The 24,307-nt window shown below is 46.2% G+C and overlaps 1 protein-coding gene across 4 annotated transcripts in view; it reads right to left on the reverse strand.

Annotated features, from left to right (window-relative positions):
* Positions 1-24,307, reverse strand: part of LOC134957932 (complement factor H-like) — a 1,300,757-nt gene that overhangs the window by 906,657 nt on the left and 369,793 nt on the right. For all 4 annotated transcript variants that reach the window (XM_063940180.1, XM_063940181.1, XM_063940178.1 and 1 more), the window contains exon 7: positions 7,279-7,458. In XM_063940180.1, the coding sequence (XP_063796250.1) occupies positions 7,279-7,458 (180 nt within the window). The remainder of the gene's footprint in view (positions 1-7,278; positions 7,459-24,307) is intronic.

The raw sequence follows: 24,307 nt of genomic DNA on the forward strand, positions 1-24,307 counted from the left end.
AGGATATCATAAATTACAATATAAGCTAAGCAGGGCCGGCTCAAGGCATGTTCGAGTCGAGCGCCCACTCTTAAAGGGCTCCGCACGCTGGCGCCGACATGTTGGAGCCTGGAGCCGGCCCTGTCCTAGCCCTGCACGCGCCGCGCTGTTCGGCGCCGGCGTCTGATGTAAGACACTGGCGCCGCACAGCGCGCACAGATCACTAGGGCACAGGCGCCGCACAGCGTGCCTGCCTGCAGCTGCATTCCCCCTCCCTCATCGCCGGCGCCCGGCACATCAGGTACTCAGGGGACATATGTGGCACAGTGGGGGCATTAATGTTTCTGTCACTGTGGGGGCATATCTGGCACTGGGGGCATTTAATGTATCTGGCACTGTGGGGGCATATCTGGCACTGGGGGCAGTAAGGTATCTCTCACTGTGGGGGCATATCTGGCACTGGGGGCATTAAGGTATCTGGCACTGTGGGGGCATATCTGGCACTGGGGGCATTAATGTATCTATCACTGTGGGGGCATATCTGGCACTGCAGGGTATTAATGTATCTGGCACTGTGGGGAATATCTGGCACTGGGGGCATTAATGTATCTATCACTGTGGAGGCATATCTGGCACTGGGGGCATTAATGTATCTGGCACTGGGGGCATATCAGGCACTGGGGGCATTAATGTATCTATCACTGTGGGGACATATCTGGCACTGTGGTTATTAATGTATCTGGCACTGTGGGGGAATATCTGGCACTGGGGGCATTAATGTATCTATCACTGTGGAGGCATATCTGGCACTGGGGGCATTAATGTATCTGGCACTGTGGGGGCATATCTGGTACTAGGGGCATTATTGTATCTGAACCTGTGGGGGCATATCTGGCACTGGGGGCATTAATGTATCTGGCACTGGGGGCATATCTGGCAAGGGGCAATAATGTATCTGGCACTGTGGGGGCATTAATGTATCTGGCACTGTGGGGGGCATTAATGTATCTGGCACTGTGGGGGGCATTAATGTATCTGGCACTGCGGGGGCATATCTGGCACTGTGGGGGCATTAATGTATCTGACACTGTGGGGGGCAATAATGTATCTGGCACTGTGTGGGCACTTATGCATCTGGCACTGGGGGCATTTATGTATCTGGCACTGGGGGCATTTATGTATCTGGCCCTGTGGGGGCATATCTGGCACTGTGGGGGCATTTTTATATCTGGCACTGTGGGGACATATCTGGCACTGTGTGGGCATTTTTATATCTGGCACTGTGGGGGCACTTATGTATCTGGCACTGTGTGGGCACTTATGTATCTGGCACTGTGGGGGGCATTTATGTATCTGGCACTGTGGGGGCATTTATGTATCTGGCACTGTGGGGGCATTTATGTATCTGGCACTGTGGGGGGCATATCTGCACTGTGGGAGCATTTATGTATCTGGCACTTTGGGGGCATTTATGTATCGGAACTGTGGGTGCATATCTGGCACTGTGTGGCCATTTATGTAGCTGGCACTGCTGGGGGGCATGTCACGTGTAGCTGGCACTGCTGGGGGGCATGTCATGTGTAGCTGGCACTGCTGGGGGGCATGTCACGTGTAGCTGGCACTGCTGGGGAGCATGTCACGTGTAGCTGGCACTGCTGGGGGGCATGTCACGTGTAGCTGGCACTGCTGGGGGGCATGTCATGTAGTGTTCCCGCTAGGCGTCTGTGGCTAGGCAATGTGTCTCAGTGCTCTCCCTGGTGCAATGTGTCTCAGTGCTGTGCCTGACGCAAAGTGTATAGGAGGTTCTACCTGGTGCAGTGTGTATTAGCTGCACTACTGTGTGGGGTTCACTACGGCTGGCCGGCGGTCGGGCTCCCGGCGACCAGCATCCCGGCGCCGGGAGCCCGACCGCCGGCTTACCGACAGCTTGGCGAGCGCAAATGAGCCCCTTGCGGGCTCGCTGCGCTCGCCACGCTACGGGCACGGTGGCGCGCTACGCGCGCCACACTATTTTATTCTCTTTCTATGGGGGTCGTGGACCCCCACGAGGGAAAATAATTGTCGGTATGCCGGCTGTCGGGCTCCCGGCGCCGGTATACTGAGCGCCGGGAGCCCGACCGCCGGCAAACAGAAGACCACCCACTGTGTGGTGTAATGCAAATTGCCACTATTATGTGGCCACGTACCTTCCCCACGAAGTAACTCCCCTTAATTTTTGCTGCGCGCCTTCGGCGCGCACTATCCATGCTTTGTCATATATGTATGGGAACAACAAACAGTATGTACATCATTTTGCCCTCCTAACTTAAAAATATGCCCTCCCTGTGATCAGCACCATGCCCTAAAAAGTGAACACTATCATGTGTAGCTGGCACTGCTGCGGGGCATGTCATGTCTAGCTGGCACTGCTGCGGGGCATGTCACGTGTAGCTGGCACTGTTGCGGGGCATGTCACGTGTAGATGGCACTGCTGGGGGGCATGTCACGTGTAGCTGGCACTGCTGGGGGGCATGTCACGTGTAGCTGGCACTGCTGGGGGGCATGTCATGTCTATCTGGCACTGCACATTATGTGTATCTGGCACTATACCGGAGACATTGTGTGTAAGGAACACTATTGTGGCTATGTGTAAGGCTGCCTATTGTGTGAAAATATATTTATAGTTTGATGATATGAAGTTACGAGGCCACGCCCACTTGTCCAGAGGCCACGCCCGCTTTTCCGGGAGCGTATGGGGGGGGGGGGCGCTTTTATATTTTCTCGCTCAGGGTGCTAGTAGGCCTGGAGCCGGCCCTGAAGCTAAGCTAGGTGCTTAATTTAGATGACTGACAAAGGTTTTTTTAATTTAAAATAACGTTATGCAATATCTTTTTATAAAATATTTCAGGTTTGGTAGAATATTGTTATAATATTAATGTATGGATCCAGGAGATCCCTGCATGCATATCTGTGGGCAAGGGTCTGTTAAAATTAGAACTGTTTTGTAAAATTGGCGTGGGGTCCCCCCTCCTAAGCATAACCAGCCTCGGGCTATTTGAGCCGGTCCTGGTTGTAAAAATACGGGGAAAACTTTGACAGGGGTTCCCCCATATTTTAACAACCAGCACCGGGCTCTGCGCCTGGTCCTGGTGCAAAAAATATGGGGGACCCCTGTCAAATTTTTCACCGTATTTTTACAACCAGGACAGGCTCAAAGAGCCAGAGGCTGATTATTCATAGGAGGGGGGACCCCACGCCAATTTTACAAAACAGTTCTAATTTTAACAGACCCTTGCCCACAGATATGCATGCACGGATCTCATAGATCCATGCATGACTAACAAAATATGCTTGACAAAAGCAGTTCTATTTTTTGCCGTGATTTTTTACGATTTGTACATTTTTCACGGCAGGGTTTCAAAAATCCCGGCCTACATTTTTATAATAAATGACCGTGTTCTATACCTAAACAGCCGAATTTGGCCAATGGTGTATTCAATCGTAATTTTGAACTTTGACTTTCACAAAAATACGAATACCAACATAACTGCCGATATTTGATTTTAATAAATTCCCGATTTCGACACTTTAAAAAAAAAAAAACAAATCGGCCAAAATTGGCCAAAATCGAATTGTTAGTAAATATACCCCCTAGATGGGTCAGGTGTTTGTGTTGTCCACTTGTGTCGCTTAGCTTAGTCATCCAGCAACCTCGGTGCAACCTTTTGGCCTAAAAACAATATTGTGAGGTGTGAGGTGTTCAGAATAGACTGGAAATGAGTGGAAATGATTTTTATTTAGGTTAATAATACCGTAGGAGGAAAATTATCCCCAAATTCAGTGATTTTAGCTGTTTTTATGTTTTTTTCCCAAAAATCATCCAGATACAATACCAAAACCAAAACACGAAAGGGTGGTTTTGGCAACACCAAGCCAAAACCAAAACACGAAAGTGGAATTAGAACCAAAATCAAAACACAAAACATGAAAAGTGCCCGCCACACATCTCTCGCACAACACAATTATGCATGTCTGAAACAGTAATGTACTGCACAGTGGTGTAACCAGGGACGTGCAGTTAGGGGAGGCAGGAGAGGCAGAGCCTCACCTGTCAATTTCCAATCCAATGTTTAGAATAATATAAAGAAGATATTTATAACATAGTTTCTGTGTTAAAAATTCCTTCTTTGTATACATCATTTTAGTGTCAAAACTTGCTAATTTGATAAATGAGGCAGTGACGAGCTTTGCCTCTCCTTTGACAGTCCGGGACTGTCTGGAGCACAGGGCAGGGCCACGCTGCCAGCTGCAGAAATGCACAGGAGAAAGGGACAAGTGGAGGCAGCTATCATATATGCCTCAAAATGGGGGCCGTGCCTTGAGCTAATGCAGTGATGTGATGGGGAGGGGGAAGGTGTGACACATGGCTGCCTAACCCTAATGATTGGATGTCTGCTGCAGGAGTCCTGCCCTGGCTAAAACGCTGTTTCCGTCGTTACTGCTCTTCCCTCGGTCTCCTGTCTGTCTAGTCGTCTACATCCACCCCATTTATACTTCCAGTCTGGCGCAGCTGATTGATCGTTCTTGTGCAGCTCCAGGACTTACTGGGGGAGATTCAAATGTTTGGAAAGTCAGTTGGGAGTCTGTTTTTTCCTATCTAATAGACAGGAAAAAACAGACACCCAACTGACTTTTCAAACATTTGAATCTCCCCCAGTGTGTCTGTGCATCTTGGATCGTTGATCAGTCACGTGGTCCATGGGAGTGGAAGTAACCTTATCCACCTCTGACACCACCAACCACCTGCTGCTGTGTATGCTGGGGATGGGCTCTGGTAACTGGGCGCCAGTGGGCATCCTCAGTGAAGTGTCTCGGCAGCCGCTTACCTCTGTGACTGACACCCGTGTTTGCTGCTCATTGGACCTGCTTAGGTGAGTGGCTCCACTGCGCCCTGCCTGCCACTGTGGATACCAGCTGCCTTCAGTCTACGGTAATCACTGTCTCTACCCCCGGACTCTATATGACTGTTCTTCCCTCCAGTATAAAAAAGCACTACACCAGGAAGGTGCAGTACTTCTGATTAGGGGTGGTGAGAAAACTGGGAAGACAATAAGGAGATTTTTGGAATGAAGTTGGTATAGTTACTATAGTAAACATGGCATAAACAATGGAGAAAAGTATTGGCATGATCCATATGGGGCACTGTTGGAAGAAAAGTTCTATAGTACAGTAATACCTCTTTCATACCACATTGCTAGATCGCACTTGGGATTTGTACAGATCCTTCCCGGGTGCAACCCGGTGAGACCCCTTTCAGACAGGATGCGGTCAGGGTGCTGGCAGTCAGAATCCCAACACCCGCCATCCCGATAGTAAGTATGGTGTGGACTGTTAGTGTTAGCCAACAGAAAGGGGGGAGGTTAGGTTCAGGCACCCCTGGGGATGGTTATAGTTAAGCTGTGGAGAAGGGAGAGATAGGGTTAGGCTGCAGATGGGACAATTTTAACCAGTGCCCCCCCAGGCATTGACCTCACCGCACATCACCGGGTGTAACTACCTCCCCCGCAGCCACTGCGGAGGCTTGGAAGCGCAGGGCTTTGGGGGCGCCACCACTGATTGCTGCTGTGCTGTGTTTGAGGGAGACCAGGAAGGAGGGCACAGCGCGCGCCTCTCCTGTGTCCATCCTGACTCCTGTGTCTCCGGCGGTGGCGGCGTGTCTGTCAAATGAAGTGCCGGTTCGTGAGCCAATCAGGAGCTGCATCTGCCTAACCACGAGCTCTGATATGCTGATACGCTCATGAACCAGCACTTAATTTGACAGACATGCCCAGGGACACAGGAAGGACATAGGAGAGGCGCACGTTGTGCCCTCCTTCCCGGACAGCACAGCAGCGGTGAGCGGGGGGAGGGGGTGTACCTGGCACTGGAGGGGCATATTTGGCACTGGGGGCATATGTGTAGCTGGCACTGGGGGGGGGGGGCATATGGGGCACTGGAGGCATATGTGTATCTGGCACTAGGGGGGCATTTTTGGCACTGGGGCATATGTGTATCTGGTACTGTGGGGGCATATGTGGCACTGGGGGGCATATGTGTTTCCAGCACTATGGGGGCATATTTTTATCTGGCACTGTGGGGGAATATCTGGCACTGGGGGCATATATGGCACTGGGGCACACTCCTAGCAACTAGCATTACCCCCTGATAACAAGGACGACACCAAATTCATGAAATCCCTGGCAACAAGTATTACCCCCTAGCAACGAGCATGACACCCTGTACATGAAACCCCTGGCAACAAATATTACCCCCTGGCAACGAGCTTGACACCCAGCCCATGATACCTCTGGCAACAAGCATAATACCTATCGCATGAAACCCCTGGCAACGAGCATGACACCCTGAGCATGGGTAACCCTGGCACCGTGCATGGAATCAAGTGTCTTATTCAGACCTGATTGTAGCAGAAAATTTGTTAGCAGATGGGCAAAACCATGTGCACTGCATGGGGGGGCTGGTATAACATGAGCAAATAGAGTTAGATTTGGGTGGGTTATATTGTTTCTGTGCAGGGTAAATATTGGCTGCTTTATTTTTACACTGCAATTTAAATTTCTGATTGAGCACACCCCACCCACATCTAACTCTCTCAGCACATGTTAATTCTGCCCTCCTCTGCAGTGCACATGGGGGGTAATTCCAAGTTGATCGCAGCAGGAAATTTTTTAGCAGTTGGGCAAAACCATGTGCACTGCAGGGGAGGCAGATATCACATATGCAGAGAGAGTTAGATTTGGGTGTGGTGTGTTCAATCTGCTATCTAAATTGCAGTGTAAAAATAAAGCAGCCAGTATTTACCCTGCACAGAAACAAAATAACCCACCCAAATCTAACTCTCTCTGCACATGTTATATCTGCCTCCCCTGCACTGCACATGGTTTTGCCCAACTGCTAAAAAATTTCCTGCTGCGATCAACTTGGAATTACCCCCATGGTTTTGCCCATCTGCTAACAATTTTGCAGCTACGATCAGGTCTGAATCAGTCCCCAAGAGCATGAAACCCCTGGCAACGAGCATGACACACTGGGCATGAAAACCCCTGGCACCGTGCATGGAACCAAGTGCATGAATGTTTTGGCTTAGGGGAGAAAAATTTCTACTTACTCCACTGATACTGCAATTTAGATAGAAAAAATATATTTAACCTGAAGTTAGAAGGTTTGCATGGCATCATTTATACTGCCTAGATAGGAAAATAACATATCAGATAGGAATAATAAACATGCAATGAAAGAATAATTGTATGTAAATGTACTTACTGATACAGGCTGCAGGTGGAGACCAGCCATTTGATGTGCATACACGCGGTTTAGTTGATTCAACCTGGATTGTAAAACCTTCATTACACTGCAGCGCAATTTCATCTCCTTCTTTGTAGGCAGACTTCTCAGATATCAATCTACCATTGGCCACTTGTTGATACTGGTTGCAGGTAATTTCTAGGAAAATATGACATAAAAATGTGAAAAAAACACCACGTCACCCCTGTCTGTCTGCCCCTCCCCTTCAGAATGTACGTTCTCACGAGTAGGGCCCCCTCCCCTCTTTCCTCTCTTAGGGGGTCATTCCGAGTTGATTGCTAGCTGCATTCGTTCACTGTGCAGCATTGAGTAAAAAAAAAGGCACTTCTGCGCATGCGTATGCGGCGCAATGCGCACTCGTGACATATTATTACAACGAACGATGTAGTTTCACACAGGGTCTAGCGAAGCTTTTCAATCGCACTGCTGGCCGCAGAGGGATTGACATGAAGTGGGCGTTTCTGGGTGTCAACTGACCGTTTTCAGGGAGTGTTCGGAAAACGCAGGCGTGCCAGGAAAAATGCTGGCATGGCTGGGCGAACGCAGGGCGGGTGTGTGACGTCAAAACAGGAACTGAACAGTCTGAAGTGATCGCAAGCGCTGAGTAGGTTTTGAGCTACTCTGAAACTGCACAAAAAAACTTTGTAGCCGCTGTGCGATCCTTTCGTTCGCACTTCTGCTAAGCTAAAATACACTCCCAGTGGGCGGCAGCATAGCGTTTTCACGAAAACTGCTAGCGAGCGATGAACTCGGAATGTCCACCTTAGACCACTGTCTACTCCATATTCCCTACAACGGCACCTAGCCCTTGATTTCTGCCACCCTGATGATCACATTATTTCAGTGTCCTGTCGCTTATGCAGAAATGTTTATATACCATGTACTTGTCCTACATTGTCTTATAATATACTGTAAGCTGTTGTTTTCTTGTTTTACTCATTTGTTCATGTACTTTGTTGTTAGGTGCTGAAGATCCCTTGTGGCAGATTATAAATAAATGATAATAGTAATAATAATAATAATAATAATAATAATAAATTATACACACACAAACGTTGGCATACTGTGCAGTATGTTTGTGACAAGAATATAAGCTATCTTTAAGGAGACTCTGAGTGCCACTGCTTTGTTTCTGCCTACACATTCTACTGTACAGTACACAGAGGGCACCTGAGCATTTTTGCTTCATTTAAGTGGAGTGCCGGACTGTGGGGGTCATTCCGACCTGATCGCACACTACGATTTTTCGCTGTGCTGCGATCACATCACAACTGCACATGCTTATGCACTGCAATGTGCAGGAGTGTCGTATGGGTACAAAGCGGATTGTTGCTGAGTAATGGATTTAACAAATAATCCATTCGCACAGCCGATCGCAAGGAGATTGACAGGAAGAGGGCATTTGTGGGTGTTGTCAAAGTCGAAAATATTACTTACACACCAAATACAAACTCCAAACAGATGGGTCGCTGTGCGTGCACATACACGCAGCGTACACAGTGATATATGGTAGCCTACGCATTCACACAGACAAGCCACAAAGATATATTCAACACATACTGTATTTCATACAACACATAAATTTAACATGTCAAGCACCAGCAATTATAATGTATTTATATAAGAGTGTTATAACATCAGATATATATGTATTATTGGAATGGAACAAGAAAAACTTGTCATGCTTGGCAGGGTCAGACTGTCCCACAGGGGTACAGGGGAAACCACCGGTGGGCCCCAATGCTTGAGGGCCCACTACTTTCTCTAGGGATTAGGTTCCAGACTGTGCACTTGTATTATACATGGTAGACATGTTGCATTACACAACACAAGACTATTGTGTATTTCAAGCCACTGTGGAGGCTGGCCACACCCCCTTTGTAGGCTGGTGACACCCCTAAATATGGGCCTCTATCACTGCATTCCCCAGGTGGGCCCTTCATACCCCAGTCCGACACTGATGCTTGGTGTCGAAATGATCAGGGGACTGAGTGTGTTAATTTGATAGCAATGGGTAGATTGTAGCACATTGCAACGGTAAGTTATCATTAAATGTAGGAATATGAAGCCACAATTCTAAAGTGAACAAAGAACTTCTTGAAAAACCAGTGGCTAACCCCTCTTCAAGGCTGGACATTGCTTGCATATGAACTGACCAATAACACATCATGAATGAGAGATTTCCCTCCCCTGGACCAATAACAGAAGACTCAGTCCCAGACATGTACTTCCCCCAATACACAGTATATAGGTATTTCCCCTCACCCAAGAAGTTCTGTTTGATGTTTGTTTTTGTTGCTGTTGGGGCAGATTCAAAGATGGAGTGGACTGTGCATTGAGGGACACGGTGAAGTATGCTGGCTGTAATTGATGCTTATGTAACTACAACTACTTCTTGTGTAATTGTAACACTGTAAGCATATATATACTGTACATATGTTAAATTGCTTGCATACCCTTTTAATATCAAATATATACATCTCTGAGCATTGGACCTCAGCCACTGTGCAATTGCTTGTTTTCTTTTAAGGGATGTAGTGTTTGTGATGTACAGCGCACTTTTATCGTATATGGTAATAAGATGCGCCATGCATCCGCAGCATATATTAACGCTGGTATTTTAAATATTTATTAGAAATAATCTGAACTTCTCAGTTGGGGGCTCCATCCGCGATATCACGTACTTGATGATGGGCAGTACAGACACGTTGTGGTCTACCAGCTAAAGATGGATGCATCTAGATGCTGCTGAACCGCATGCCGCTTGTTTTTTTGTGTTATCAGTAAGGCGCTGATATGACTCAAGGGACAATATATTTCTTTGTTGTGTGAATGTGACAAAAACACACAATATTTGAAATGCTACAGCATAATTTTATTGTTGCTAAACAAAGTTCAATAAGTCATATTGTGTTTGATTCAGATTGGATTGTTTATCTGTTAAGTAAATTTAAAGAGCATTTATAAGTTGGGGCATAGGTGTGATATAGCTGTGTTAGCATGCTGAGGCCTATTTGCATATTGCTAGCGTAGGGAAGTAGCAAAGATTTGTTCGCACTGAAAAGGCATGTGAAAGCGTAGTTACCATGCAGTGGGAATTGTCTACTAGGGCAACCTCTGGTGCTTATAAAAATTGGGATTTATTTGTGACAAAAGAGCTAGCCGCATGGTATTCTGGCCATTGGTGTGACCACCATTTTGCCCATGCACATAGCTTGGGAAGGGGGATGAGTAGTGGCCATTTTATGCACATAAAATCACTCTCTATCCACTTAGCTAACAACTGACTTCCTGTTTGTTAAACAATCTGTCTAATTCGCATACTGCTAACGCAGGCCTAAAGTAACAAACTTCCGGTGCTTGTATAGTTTGTGATTTATTTGTGACAAAGGAGCAAGCAGCATGGTGTCCTCCCTTTTTTCCATGCACGTGGTTTGGAAAAGGGGGAGGAGCAGTGGCCATTTTAGGTAAGGTCACTCTATCCACATAGCTAACAGCTGACTTTCAGTCGGTTAATGCAATCAGTTTCCTTTTTCACAAATAAACAATATATATGTACAAATCCAACACCATTTAAAAGCTACCAATGAATTTAACAAACCCATGCCATAGTCAATTACAAATAGTTTTAATTGGGCCTAGTGAGAGTTAATAGTGAGATGAATACTTGTAAGAATTACACACAGATATAAAAAGTTGTTTTTTTTTCCTTTTCCAGGATTTGTTAACCCTCTACTAGGGTAGGATAGGCATTGAAATGTTAATTAACCTGTTCAACCACTTTGGTAAAACAAGCATATGAACCTCTGTTGATATGCAAATTAGAGGCACTGAAGGGGTGAGGGGTTTCATAGAAGTGTAGAGTCAAGTGGTGTATATATATTATATATATACAGTATTATTATATAAAATGGGTATTTACTGTATATCAGCGTATGTTCTGCAAGATAGCTATCCAATCTGAATCATAGCATTTAAATTATAGTCAATAGTCATTATAGATCTGCATAGAATCGGATATGTTTATTTGTTATACATTTGGTGTAGTTCTTTAAGTGGAAAATTGTAAAAACACAAAAGTTCCAGCCTAAAATTTAAGGTAGCACTCAAAGGAGGATTACCCGTGTGGGCGACGTCCAGCGGGTGTGAGGAACAAAGGTGTATTGGGTAGTGAGCAGTAGAATTTTTGCTTACATTGATCGTGATAAGTGTGGTATATTCAGTTGTGAACACAGTGTACACGTGGTGTGGTAAAAGTACGTGAGGTAAACGTATGGAAACTCACACGTGGCGTGAAGTAGCGAGTGCAAGTTTTACCACACAATAGGAATAAATTTAAATGTTGGGATAAAATATTTGTATTTATACAATAGCAAGTAACTATCCGATTTTAAAAGCAGATTACCATAATATTTTGTTTAAAGTGTACTACCTCTGGGACAAGCTATCAATCAAAGGGAGTGATAATTTTCTGTACAGAAAACCTTGTGTATTAGTGTGAGCTGAAAGTAGGTGTGGCTGTATTGAACCCGGGGAAACCGGGATCCCGTGGGAGACGCTGAGTTGGCAGAAGCTTGGCGGCATGACAGGATCGCAACCTTACATATTGACTAGTATTGAGGCATGTACTGTGTGTAAAACGTGCGGAGGAGCGTGATAGATTGTGTATTGAGGCACATACTGTATGTAAAACGTGCAGAGGTTTTAGTGTAACGCTCCGGCTGTGGAGCGCAGCTTGTGAATTCAACTCCTGTGAACGTAGGGCATATAGATAGCAAGAATCTAGAAGCTGTGCGATTGGACCACACATCTGTGTGTGATACGTGGCGCGATGTGATGCTATTTGCGTACTTTATTCGCAATTGCATCATCATACGCGATGTGTGGAGCCTACGCAGACGTGATTTGTGTAAAGTTGAAGTAATTTTTCGCTGACTCTCTCTCAGGAAATATTCCTGGTTGAACTCCATAGGAAGGCTTGGTGACATTTCCCAGGCGGAATTCCTGTGGAAAGAAACCAAAAAGAACAGGCTGATTTAACCTCCATTGAAAAAGGTGGCGTATTGCTTTATTGCTGTTAATATGTAAGTACTTACAGGGATGAGGGGTCTGGTAGGGATCCACACCAGATATACGGGGAATCACTAATGGAGTGAGTCATGGTACATTCCAGTGGTGAAGTAGCGGGTGAAAAGCGCTCAAAGGGACTTTTCACTGTAGTCTCGTGTCGGCAATTTGGTGTGTTGTGAAAAAAGCCCACAATGGGAGCCAAATGGGCATGCGAGAGGCATTCAGCATCCAAGGTTCAGGCTGGAGAGTTGGGGATTGAGGCACACACTGTGTGAAAACGTGCGGAAGATAATGTGTAGAAAGTATGGTCCACATGGAGAGGCTTTATGTGATGAATGGGTGCGAAAGACAATGGATGATAGCGCATCATTTCCTAGAGTTGGTGGTTTTGATCGTGAGGTATTGCAGGTGTTATGTTTAACCAAAGTCATATAAGACAAGAACGAAAACATAATAACCGTTTGAACTTGTAGCAACAATAAATAAAAAAATAAAAACAGAGGAAGCAAGTACACCGCCATTTGTGGATGTGGAAGCAGTTACAGCCAGCATACAAACTATAGAAAATAATAAAAATATGAAAAATATGCATGTAACCTATATATGTACTAATGAATGTCAAAGTTTTATTTAGGAGGAGAAGGCGACCTGACTGGTTTCAGCCTTTTCTCATGCACTCAGAGGAGTATCCAACCTGTAAAAGAGGAGCAGTAGCATGTAGAGGAAGTGGCTGAGAACAGTGGAACTGGTAAGTATGGAGCCATTCAAGTACATATATAGTAAACCCCCCCCAAAAACAAACAAACAAGAAAGTAACGTCATAAATGGAGAATATCCTGTCCGCACATTAGTATTTACCAGTAGGAAAGTGGACAGAGATATGGTAACCCCCGGGTATTTCTTTTAAATTACCACATAAGAGGTATCCATTTCTAGTAATGCCCCTAGTCCAGATAAGCTCGGAAATGTTTGTTGGACCATGTACAGACCCTTAATACGGGATAAGAAGGATTGAATGGATACTTCGCATGACCTAGAAGCTTGTTGTTGTTTTTTTGCAGTACTAGAAAATTCTTTGTCAGGATAAGATCACTGGTAAACACTAATTCGGAAAACGGGGGGAACGAGAGAAGTGCAACATTACCCTTTGACAAAACCTGCTGAAGTTACGATTGGGCCAGTATGATGCTAAACCCTTTTCTTTTTTCCTAGCAGCAGTGGCCCCTGACTAACTTAATCGACAGAGATTTTGTTATGTAAATTGAAATGTGAAATACATATATTGTACTCCCGCTCAGGATGTACAAGGTATGTTAGATACCCTCAAAGACTAATGTTGCATTCCACTGTCCTAGTTTCATGTCCATCACAGGTAGAGGAAATTATCTCACAGATACCGGGTTCCCTATGAATTTAGGATGGACAGGACACTGGATTGATGGCTGAGGTAGTCCCAGTAGTGACAGAGCAAGCACAAGCTTTAAGGGGAGGTAGACCAGTGCCGTAACTAGACATTTTTGTGTTGTGTGCAAGAAACTGCATCGGCGCCCCCCCCCCCCACCCTTCATATTAAATCCGAGTACCTGGAAAAACCCCCCTGAAGACCCAATTTATTTATTTATTTGAGAGACGAAGACAGCTGTGTCTCCGTCTCAGCAAAAGCTGCAACCGCGATCGCATATGGTGCAGATAACAGAGAGCTCCTTAGCTCGGCTCCGGATCCTAAAGTCATGTGTACAATATGAAGCGGAGGGGGGTAAAGCTCCGGTGCCTGACAGGAAATCTGACAGCTAAGCTGACCGCTTCGGTCCGCTCCTGCGCTGTAGATCTTCCTCCGGCTCCTAATGTGTAAGCCGCTACCAGCGCTCCGGAGCTCAGACTGGTACAATAGGAAGCGAAGGGAGGGAGAGCTCCGGTGCCTGAGAGGAAATCTGACAGCTGATAAAAAAGGACAGGGGAGCTGTGGGCAAGAGGGTGGGCAGCGGTGGGCAGATGGATTCAAGCGAGCGTGGGTGGGGGTCGCCACCAGTGACGTGCGGTGGGGTGAGGCAGGTGAGGCAGAGCCTTTCCAGTCATATTTATGTCTGTGCCAGAGTTTTCACTGTATAAAGTATATGAAAAATACCAAGAATATGTTTGAAATATCTTCTTTGCATTATTCTAATCATTTTTATAGCCAAAACTCTGGAGTAAAAAGTCTATGGCAGGTGAGGCAGTGCCTCACCTGCTTATCTTTTCCGCACATCTCTGATCAAAAGTCACCAAATTTCCAGGAGTTTATACTGCTGAACCTGTCTATAATGCCCAGATGTACCCTTTGGCTCATATTTTGTGTGTAAATTTGGCTCTGGTGCTAGCTAGTGCCTCCTTAGCCTTTTAGCTCACCGCACGTCCCTGGTCGCCACGGCTGCTTTGCGCTGGATGCGGGCAACTGCAGCAGGGGGTGGGGGACAGAGAGAATGTGCCAGTTGCGCCTACAGTGCCTATGCGCTGTTCGCAGCGCACACTCGGCACATATGTATTTACGGCCTTGAGGTAGACCAAGTACTTAATCGATTCCCCCGTAGTGCCCAATCCAGTTGTCATTTTAATAAAATCCTCTCAACCTCTACAAAGTTATCTGTCACCAACCTCTATTCTGTTTTTCTTCACAGTTTCCTCTATATCTTTTGCGTTCACACAGGGGAGTACAATACATGGACCCGATTCTGCCAAGGTTTCAAGTGACTGCTTGAGTATTGTCTCCCAATCCCTACATGACTGTTTACAGTCCTTTCAGCCTAGGAATGGGTCGGTGCTGATACAATATGTTGACTTGTTGTTGTGCGCCGATTCATTTGAGTCATCCCAGGCAGATACGACACAGTTTCTGTTTCGTCTTTTCCAGATAGGACACCAGGTCTCAAGGGATAGACTACAGTTGTGTAGGACAAGGGTCAAATACCTGGGATGTAGTACTGGTACATGATTTGACAGTTCATACACCACATGCCGTATTGGTCCTTCAATGTTCTGCCCAAACCCGGTATGTCTCATCAGCACGATGGCACCAATATATTACTGCAGTGTGCCTTGTAATGCACAAAGGGTGGAGGATGAGAATACTGGTGAAGGGAAATTTTGTACAGACACTGATATACATGATGGTATGGAATAGCTGAATCATACCTTTACTACGAGACCAGACATAAGTGACAGCCCGTTGGTGAACGCAGACCTGATATTTTCTTCTTCTTTTTCTCCTCTAGAGATGTGTTGTTGTTTTTTTTTTGAGTGATGCTCATGGTACTCTACATTGCAAACACACTACAATTAAATTGAGATGCAAATTTGTGTTCCCCACAGGAAAAGGAGGTCTGGAAGGCAAAGGGGTATGGTCAGGAGTCCTCAGGACTCTGGAGAGATGAACAAGGTAAGCCAGAATTCCCCAGGATGTATCTCCCAGGCCTAGCTGAGGCGGCACATGGTCTGACTCAACTAGGGAAGGGAAGGTATGTGCAAATTGGTAAGAGCATACTGGCGTGCACCAGGGTTCTCTTCTCAGGCAAGCAGGAAAGCAATGACCTGTCTTACTTGCATGAGGAAGAACATTTGGTAAGGTAGTACCAACAGAGCCATCCCATACTCCTCCTGCAGACGGACCTTTTTCAGGTAACACAAATTGACTTTGTACAGTTAACACCCTGTAGGAATTTGAATTATGTATTGGTGTGCACTGATGTTTTATCAAACTGGGTAGAGGCATTTCCTGCCACCATGGATACTGCTGTGTTTACCGCAAAGAAAATTGTGCAGAAATTTGTGTGTAAATATGGTATCCTTAGGAGTAGGAGCAAAGTGATAGCTTGAAACTGGACTATTGTGGTCATAGACACTGCCACTAGTGTTATGTAGCATCGGAACCACTCCCAGATCACCACTTAATGAATCACCCTCTTTGCATTTTTTTTTAAGACAACCTCATGTCATGATCGATCCGCACCATGATCAGAAATACACCAATGAGGTGACAGTACATTACCTTATCGAGATGAGCCAGCATTTGAGAACTTATCAAAAGCACTTGAAACTGTTGATTCCTGGTATGCCAATTACTAACTGTCTTGATTGTGAACCAAGAGACTGTGTGATTGTTCTTACGCTCAGGTTGCCTAATAGACAGGTGGGAAGGACCGTACCAAGTTTTGTTGACAGCATGATCCCAGTGAAAGTAGCTGAGAGAGAGACTTGGGTCCATGATTCCCATAGCAGGAAAGTCATTAGTCTGGAAGGAACTCATAAAGGGAGTGAGATCACAGAAGTATCACCTGAGATTCTGTTCTGTGAAGACTGAGAGGTGGCACTGTTAAACACTACCTGAGCATACTAAAGGATTATAGAAAGACCAGTCATTGTAATAGATTTGCTATGGGCAAGATTTGTTTTGGTATATTTCTTTTTCCCGTTGACAATTTTTTTTTTCAGGACATTCTATTTTTGTGAGGTTTTCATGAAGAGTCGAGTGTGGGACTGGAACTGGTTCTGGAGAAAGGAGTGATGTCTTTATAGGATCCCAGGATCAGCTTATTGTTATGATTCCAGCACTCTGGTCTGAGGAGATCTTGTAGCAAGGACCTGAGTACTGAAACGTAATGCTGGGCAAAGGGAGCGGGAACGGAAATAGCCCCTGGCGCCCTAACTTCGTTGTCTCGCCCGTGCTGTCAGAAATCTCTTGCGAGACTATGGTTGCTTGAGCCCATGGGAGCCGCGTTTGAAGGGTGGATTACGTCTGCCCAACTCCGATGCCCCCTCAGGTCTTAATGGGAGACAAAAAGAAATCCGAGACAGGGTGATAACAAGGGGCCCTCTAACTAAGCAACAAGGCCAGGGGCTAAGCTAACCTAAAACTATTATATGTGCGGAAAAGGACAACCAAAATATCCACTTGTCCACTCTCCTACTCGACACCGCCGAGTTCCGGAGAGGGCTGGTGGGAGCGGAAACCTCCGCAAATGCTCCGAAACAAATAGCAAAAATAGAGCGGGCTGAGCCGCAGCACACGGCAGAGCCGCAACTCACGAAACCACAATATTCTCTGGTAACTGGGACGAGATGACAACTCCTAGATTCTGGAACTCAGAGGACAGGAATGACCGGACACAGCAGGACTGGAACAGACGTTCAGCAACCAAAGCAGCATGCAGGAAGCTATTACCGGCGTCTGTGTGAAGCACTGAGCAGGTATTTAGCAGGGAGTCCTCCAATCAGAAGTTCGGAGCCTGATTAACAAACATGCCATGCAGCTGGCTTGCTGCACGAGCAGAAGACAAATGTGTGAGTGTTTAAACTTGATTAGATTGACCCTGCAACGGGGAGCGCGGTCCGCCCGTGGCGTCCCCGTTGCTAGGGTCCAGGTGGCTCAGTAATGCTAGGGAGCCGGCGGCTAAGCGCGCACGGCGTCCCAGCGTTGCTAGGGACCCGGCGGCTCGCACGCCTGGCGTCCCTAGTTGCTAGGCGCCGGGCCGCGAGGACATCGCGGACCACGGCGCCTAACAGTACCCCCCCTTGAGGAGGGGTCAACGAACCCCTAGAGCCAGGTTTCTGAGGAAATTCCCGAAAAAATGCTTTCTTGAGTCTAGGGGCATGAAGATCCTTGTCCAGGACCCAAGACCTTTCCTCCGGACCATAGCCTCTCCAATGAACAAAAAAATAAAGCCGGCCCCGGGATATTCTAGAATCAAGAACTTTCTCTACCAAGAACTCCTGTTGTCCCTGCACATCCACTGGAGATCTACCCTGAGAGATTCTCCGAGGAAATCTACTGGAAGAAACATATCGTTTCAACAGGGAACAGTGAAAAGTATTTTCAATTCTGAGAGACCTTGGCAAACGTAGCCGAAAGGCAACTGGGTTGACCTTCTTAATAATAAGAAACGGTCCAATAAATTTGGGTCCCAGTCTAGCCGAGGATTGTCGAAGCCTGATATTGCGAGTTGACAACCACACCTTATCTCCCACCTTAAAAGTGCAAGGACGTCGGAGCCTGTCAGAAAATTTCTTCTCTCGGAAGGCCGCTTTTCTGAGAGCAAGGTGCACTTTTCTCCAAATTGCTCTGAGATGGGAGGTTAAGGTCAATGAGGAGACTGGAGAATGATGAAAAAAAGAATTGGCTCTGGGGTGAAAACCAAAAACTGAAAAGAATGGAGACTCTTTGGTGGAGGAATGACAAGAGTTATTGTAAGCAAATTCAGCCAAAGGGAGAAACTCGGACCAATCATTCTGAAGTTTGGCTGAATACAAACGTAAATATTGTTTTAATGACTGGTTGACTCGTTCGGTCTGCCCGTTAGACTGTGGGTGGTAACCAGATGTTAAAGACAGTTTCATCTTCAAAGAGGCACAAAAACATTTCCAGAATTGTGCGATGAATTGTGGACCCCGATCAGAAACAATATCAGTGGGCAAACCATGAAGCCTGAACACATGGCGGAGGAACAAAACTGCCAACCCTTGAGCAGAAGGCAATCGGGAAAGAGCAACAAAATGAGCCATTTTACTAAAACGGTCCACTACCACCCAAATTACTCGGAATCCGGCTGAAAGGGGAAGGTCAACCACGAAATCCATGGAAATATGGGACCATGGCCTGAGAGGAACAGTTAACGGCATGAGTTGCCCGATCGGCAACGAATGAGGAACCTTATGCTGTGCACAAACCTGACAGGAAAGAACGAATTCCTTAACGTCTTTAGAAAGACTAGGCCACCACACTGAGCGAGAGACTAACTCCAATGTCTTAGTGATTCCCGGATGCCCTGAGACTTTGTTGTCATGAAACTCAGTTAAAACAGTGGCTCTCAAAAATTCAGGGACAAAAAGACGACCAGCAGGAGTAAGTCTAGGAGCTTGGTGTTGAAGCTGGTTTAACTGGGTAAATAAATCCTGTGTGAGGCCTGCCCGGATGACCGAAGATGGAACTATGGAGGTAACGACCGGATTGTTATTGTGAACTGGAAGAAAGCTACGTGACAGGGCATCAGCTTTTGTATTCTTGGAACCAGGCCTGAAAGTGATTATAAACCTGAAACGAGTAAAAAATAATGCCCAACGTGCCTGCCGAGCATTTAGCCGTTTAGCTGATTCAATATATTGCAGGTTCTTATGGTCAGTCAAAACCGAAATAGTATGTCTAGCTCCCTCCAGCCAATGCCTCCACTCCTCGAAAGCCCATTTTACTGCCAGTAACTCCCGATTACCAACGTCATAGTTGGATTCAGCGGAGGAGAATTTCCTGGACATAAAGGCGCAAGGATGTAACTCCAGAGACTCCGGATCTTCCTGAGAAAGGACAGCCCCCACTCCAACCTCTGAGGCATCAACCTCCACAATAAAGGGCAATTCCGGATCAGGATGTCTGAGGACTGGGGCCGAGACAAAGGCTTGTTTCAAGGCCCGGAAGGACAACTCAGCTTCATGCGACCAATTGGAAGGATCCGCTCCTTTTTTTGTCAGAGCTACTATGGGAGCAACCAGGTCAGAAAAAGAATGAATGAACCACCTATAATAATTCGCAAACCCTAAAAAGCGCTGAATTGCTTTTAAATTTGTGGGTTGCGCCCAATTAAGGATGGCCTGGAGCTTTTTTGGTTCCATGGAAAATCCCTGAGGAAAAATTATGTACCCTAAAAAAGATACTTCTGTGATGTGAAAATCACACTTCTCCAGCTTGGCATATAAATGATTCTCACGTAACTTTTGAAGAACCTGACGCACCTGTTTAACATGTTGTTCCATTGACTCAGAATAAATCAAGATGTTGTCTAAATAAACGACCACGAATTTCCCTAGGAAGTCACGGAGAACATTGTTAATGAGGTCTTGGAAAACTGCTGGAGCATTAGACAGGCCGAACGGCATCACCAGGTATTCATAGTGACCCGACTGAGTGCTGAAAGCCGTCTTCCACTCATTCCCAAATTTAATTCGGATGAGGTTGTAAGCTCCTCTTAGGTCAATTTTAGAAAAAATCACGGCGGAACGTAACTGATCAAAAAGCACAGAAATCAACGGCAAAGGATAAGTGTTTTTAACGGAGATCTTATTCAGGGCCCTAAAATCTATGCATGGTCTAAGTGAGCCATCTTTTTTCTCCACAAAGAAAAAACCAGCACTTAAAGGAGATTTTGATGGTCTAATAAATCCCTTCTTAAGGCTTTCCTGAATATAATTATTCATAGCCGTGATTTCTGGCCCGGACAAGACATATAATCTCCCCTTAGGCAAAGTGGCACCTGGAACTAGCTCAATTGCTCAATCATAGGGCCGATGGGGAGGCAGAATGTCCGCATTGCCTTTGGAGAAGACATCGGCGAACTCCTGGTATTCCACCGGAATGAGCTATGGGACGACTGCTGCAACTCTGACTGGATACGAAATACATTCTTTAGCACAAAAAGTACCCCATTGGGAAATCTCCCCGGACCGCCAATCAATGGTGGGATTATGAAAGGCAAGCCAAGGGTGACCCAAAACAACAGGAACTGCCGGACAATGTGTAAGGTAGAATTCAATATTTTCGGAATGTAAGGCTCCTACTGTAAGTACTACTGGAGGTGTACGGTGAGTAATTACCCCATTGGAGAGCGGACCCCCATCTAAGCCGTGCATGGTGATACTTCTATTTAACGGTAAATGCGGAATGCCTAAGGCCTTAGCCCAAGTTAAATTCATAAAGTTTCCTGCAGCTCCACTGTCGACAAAAGCCGAGACCAAAGAACTGAGGCTGCCAAAGGAAACTTTAACAGGGACTAAAAGAGAGTTATTAGAGGAGATAAGCTGCAGACCTAAGTGAACCCCCTCACCATTCACCTGGTCAGAGCATTTCCCGACTTGTTCGGGCAGTTACGAGCAAAATGTCCCTTATCCCCACAGTACAAACAAAGACCGGACTTTTGTCTTCTGGTTCTTTCCTCAGGAGACAGCCGGGAGAAACCCATCTGCATGGGCTCCTCGACGTCCTCTGGGATGGTATATACACAAGGACTAGACCTTACAGTTGTTCCTCTTTCACTCATCCGCTCTCGGAGACGACAATCAATTTTTATAGCAAGCTCCATGAGTTTATCTAGAGTGTCAGGAGCGGGGTACTGGAGGAGACTATCTTTAATAAATTCTGATAAGCCGAGGCGAAACTGACTGCGCAGAGCCGGGTCATTCCAGCCACAGTCGTTCGACCAACGGCGAAACTCGGTGCAATAAACCTCCGCAGGATTTCTACCTTGTTTGAGAGCGCGCAGATGACTCTCAGCGGACGCCTCTCTATCTGGGTCATCATACAGAAGCCCTAATGACTTAAAAAAGGCGTCTACAGATAACAACGCAGGATCCTCAGCTTTTAAACCAAATGCCCAAGTCTGAGGATCCCCCTGGAGTAAAGAAATAATAATCCCAACCCGCTGAGATTCAGTACCAGAGGATGTAGGTCTTAAACGAAAATAAAGCTTACAGGCTTCTTTAAAATTAAAAAAATCTTTTCTGTCACCGGAAAAACGGTCGGGCAAATGCATCTTTGGATCAGGGACTACCTTCGGGGAGGCTCGCAAAAGATCTTCCTGCGACCTCACCCGAAGAGAAAGATCCTGAACCATCTGAGTAAGTTCTTGAATCTGGTTGACTAAGAGCTGGCCGGGATTTGGCCCTAAACCTGTCGGATTCATGAGGCCAAAAAACTCTAACAAAAACTGAATGAGAAAAAATTAAACCCCGTTTAATTTTAAGTTTTGGTAGGGCCGGTAATAATGTTATGATTCCAGCACTCTGGTCTGAGGAGATCTTGTAGCAAGGACCTGAGTACTGAAACGTAATGCTGGGAAAAGGGAACGGAAATAGCCCCTGGCGCCCTAACTCCGTTGTCTCGCCCGTGCTGTCAGAAATCTCTTGCGAGACTATGGTTGCTTGAGCCCATGGCAGCCGCGTTTGAAGGGCGGATTACGTCTGCCCAACTCCGATGCCCCCTCAGGTCTTAATGGGAGACAAAGAGAAATCCGAGACAGGGTGATAACAAGGGGCCCTCTAACTAAGCAACAAGGCCAGGGGCTAAGCTAACCTAAAACTATTATATGTGCGGAAAAGCCGCCAGGGAAAAGGACAACCAAAATATCCACTTGTCCACTCTCCTACCCGACACCGCCGAGTTCCGGAGAGGGCTGGTGGGAGCGGAAACCTCCGCAAATGCTCCGAAACAAATAGCAAAAATAGAGCGGGCTGAGCCGCAGCACACGGCAGAGCCGCAACTCACGAAACCACAATATTCTCTGGTAACTGGGACGAGATGACAACTCCTAGATTCTGGAACTCAGAGGACAGGAATGACCGGACACAGCAGGACTGGAACAGACGTTCAGCAACCAAAGCAGCATGCAGGAAGCTATTACCAGCGTCTGTGTGAAGCACTGAGCAGGTATTTAGCAGGGAGTCCTCCAATCAGAAGTTCGGAGCCTGATTAACAAACATGCCGTGCAGCTGGCTTGCTGCACGAGCAGAAGACAAATGTGTGAGTGTTTAAGCTTGATTAGATTGACCCTGCAACGGGGAGCGCGGTCCGCCCGTGGCGTCCCCGTTGCTAGGGTCCTGGCGGCTCAGTGTTGCTAGGGAGCCGGCGGCTAAGCGCGCACGGCGTCCCAGCGTTGCTAGGGACCCGGCGGCTCGCACGCCTGGCGTCCCTAGTTGCTAGGCACCGGGCCGCGAAGACATCGCAGACCACGGCGCCTAACACTTATCACTTTGTTAAAGCCAAAGAAAATCAAAGGTCTAGTAGTTACGGAGTTCGGAGGTAACCTGATAGGCTATTGTCTGAGGAATACTGTATCTTGTAGTTATTGTGACCCTATAATTGAAGATTAGTGCATCCAGAGATGTCAGTCCAGCAATTAGGCAGCATTTGACAGACATCCTTTGAGTGATTACCACTCACTAGTGGGTAAGGTCTTAAACCAAACGGAATGTTGGATGAGCTCACAGGTACCTCTAAGACAAAATAATGCAGGACTAGTACCACCTTCTTTAGAGTTAGCTGAGGTACTTGAATTACATGGAAGGGGGGGGGGGGACCAGTGGACAAGAAATATAATATAACTAGACCCCCTAGTCTTAAGATCCACCAGTACCATATATAAATCCCTGGTATGTTTAAATCTCACCAATTTCAGGAAATCAGGAAATTAGGAGGTAATCAGGAACAATCAGACAATGCCTATTCACACATAGCAGATAAAGAACTCATTAATATATGTGGAAGAAAAGGTTACGAATGGCTCTCCCCGAACTCCGAAGGTTTATGTTATCTAGGAAGGACACTTCCTGAAATGATGTTCAATAATGAAACGTTGTTTCATCATTGATGAAACAGACCTAGCATACGTTCCAGAAATGGAAACAATGTTCAGGGAGCGATAGGAATATATACCATGAAAATTTTATGTCTCTTTCACAATTTGGTTGTGTTTTCTCCCTCTACCCAGCAAAACCTCTATCGAATCCGAACATCAGTGTGCAAAGATGTAGGTACATGTATGTGTGAAACGTTCGTTCAAATCAGACATCATAGCCATAGCACTGTCCCAGCATACTCTACAGTTTGAATGTCATCCCACACCCAACCAGTGGTCCCGTGACCGCCGAGTGCATATAGAGGATGTCCCATCCTCCTCCCTGTCTTCCCCAAATATATTCAATGTCTGATTTGCAAAATTAATACATACATGTGTCTAGGTCACCGATTATGTGTTTGAATTTTTTTTTGTAATTATGTTTAGTGTGACAGTTATTACAGTTATTGTCTACTGTCAAAGGGTGGACTGTCGAAGTCAAAAATATTACGTACACACCAAATACAAACTCCAAATAGATGGGTTGCTGTGTGTGCACATACACGCAGCGT

This window comes from Pseudophryne corroboree, chromosome 9 (assembly GCF_028390025.1).
Source record: "Pseudophryne corroboree isolate aPseCor3 chromosome 9, aPseCor3.hap2, whole genome shotgun sequence".
NCBI lineage: Eukaryota > Metazoa > Chordata > Amphibia > Anura > Myobatrachidae > Pseudophryne > Pseudophryne corroboree.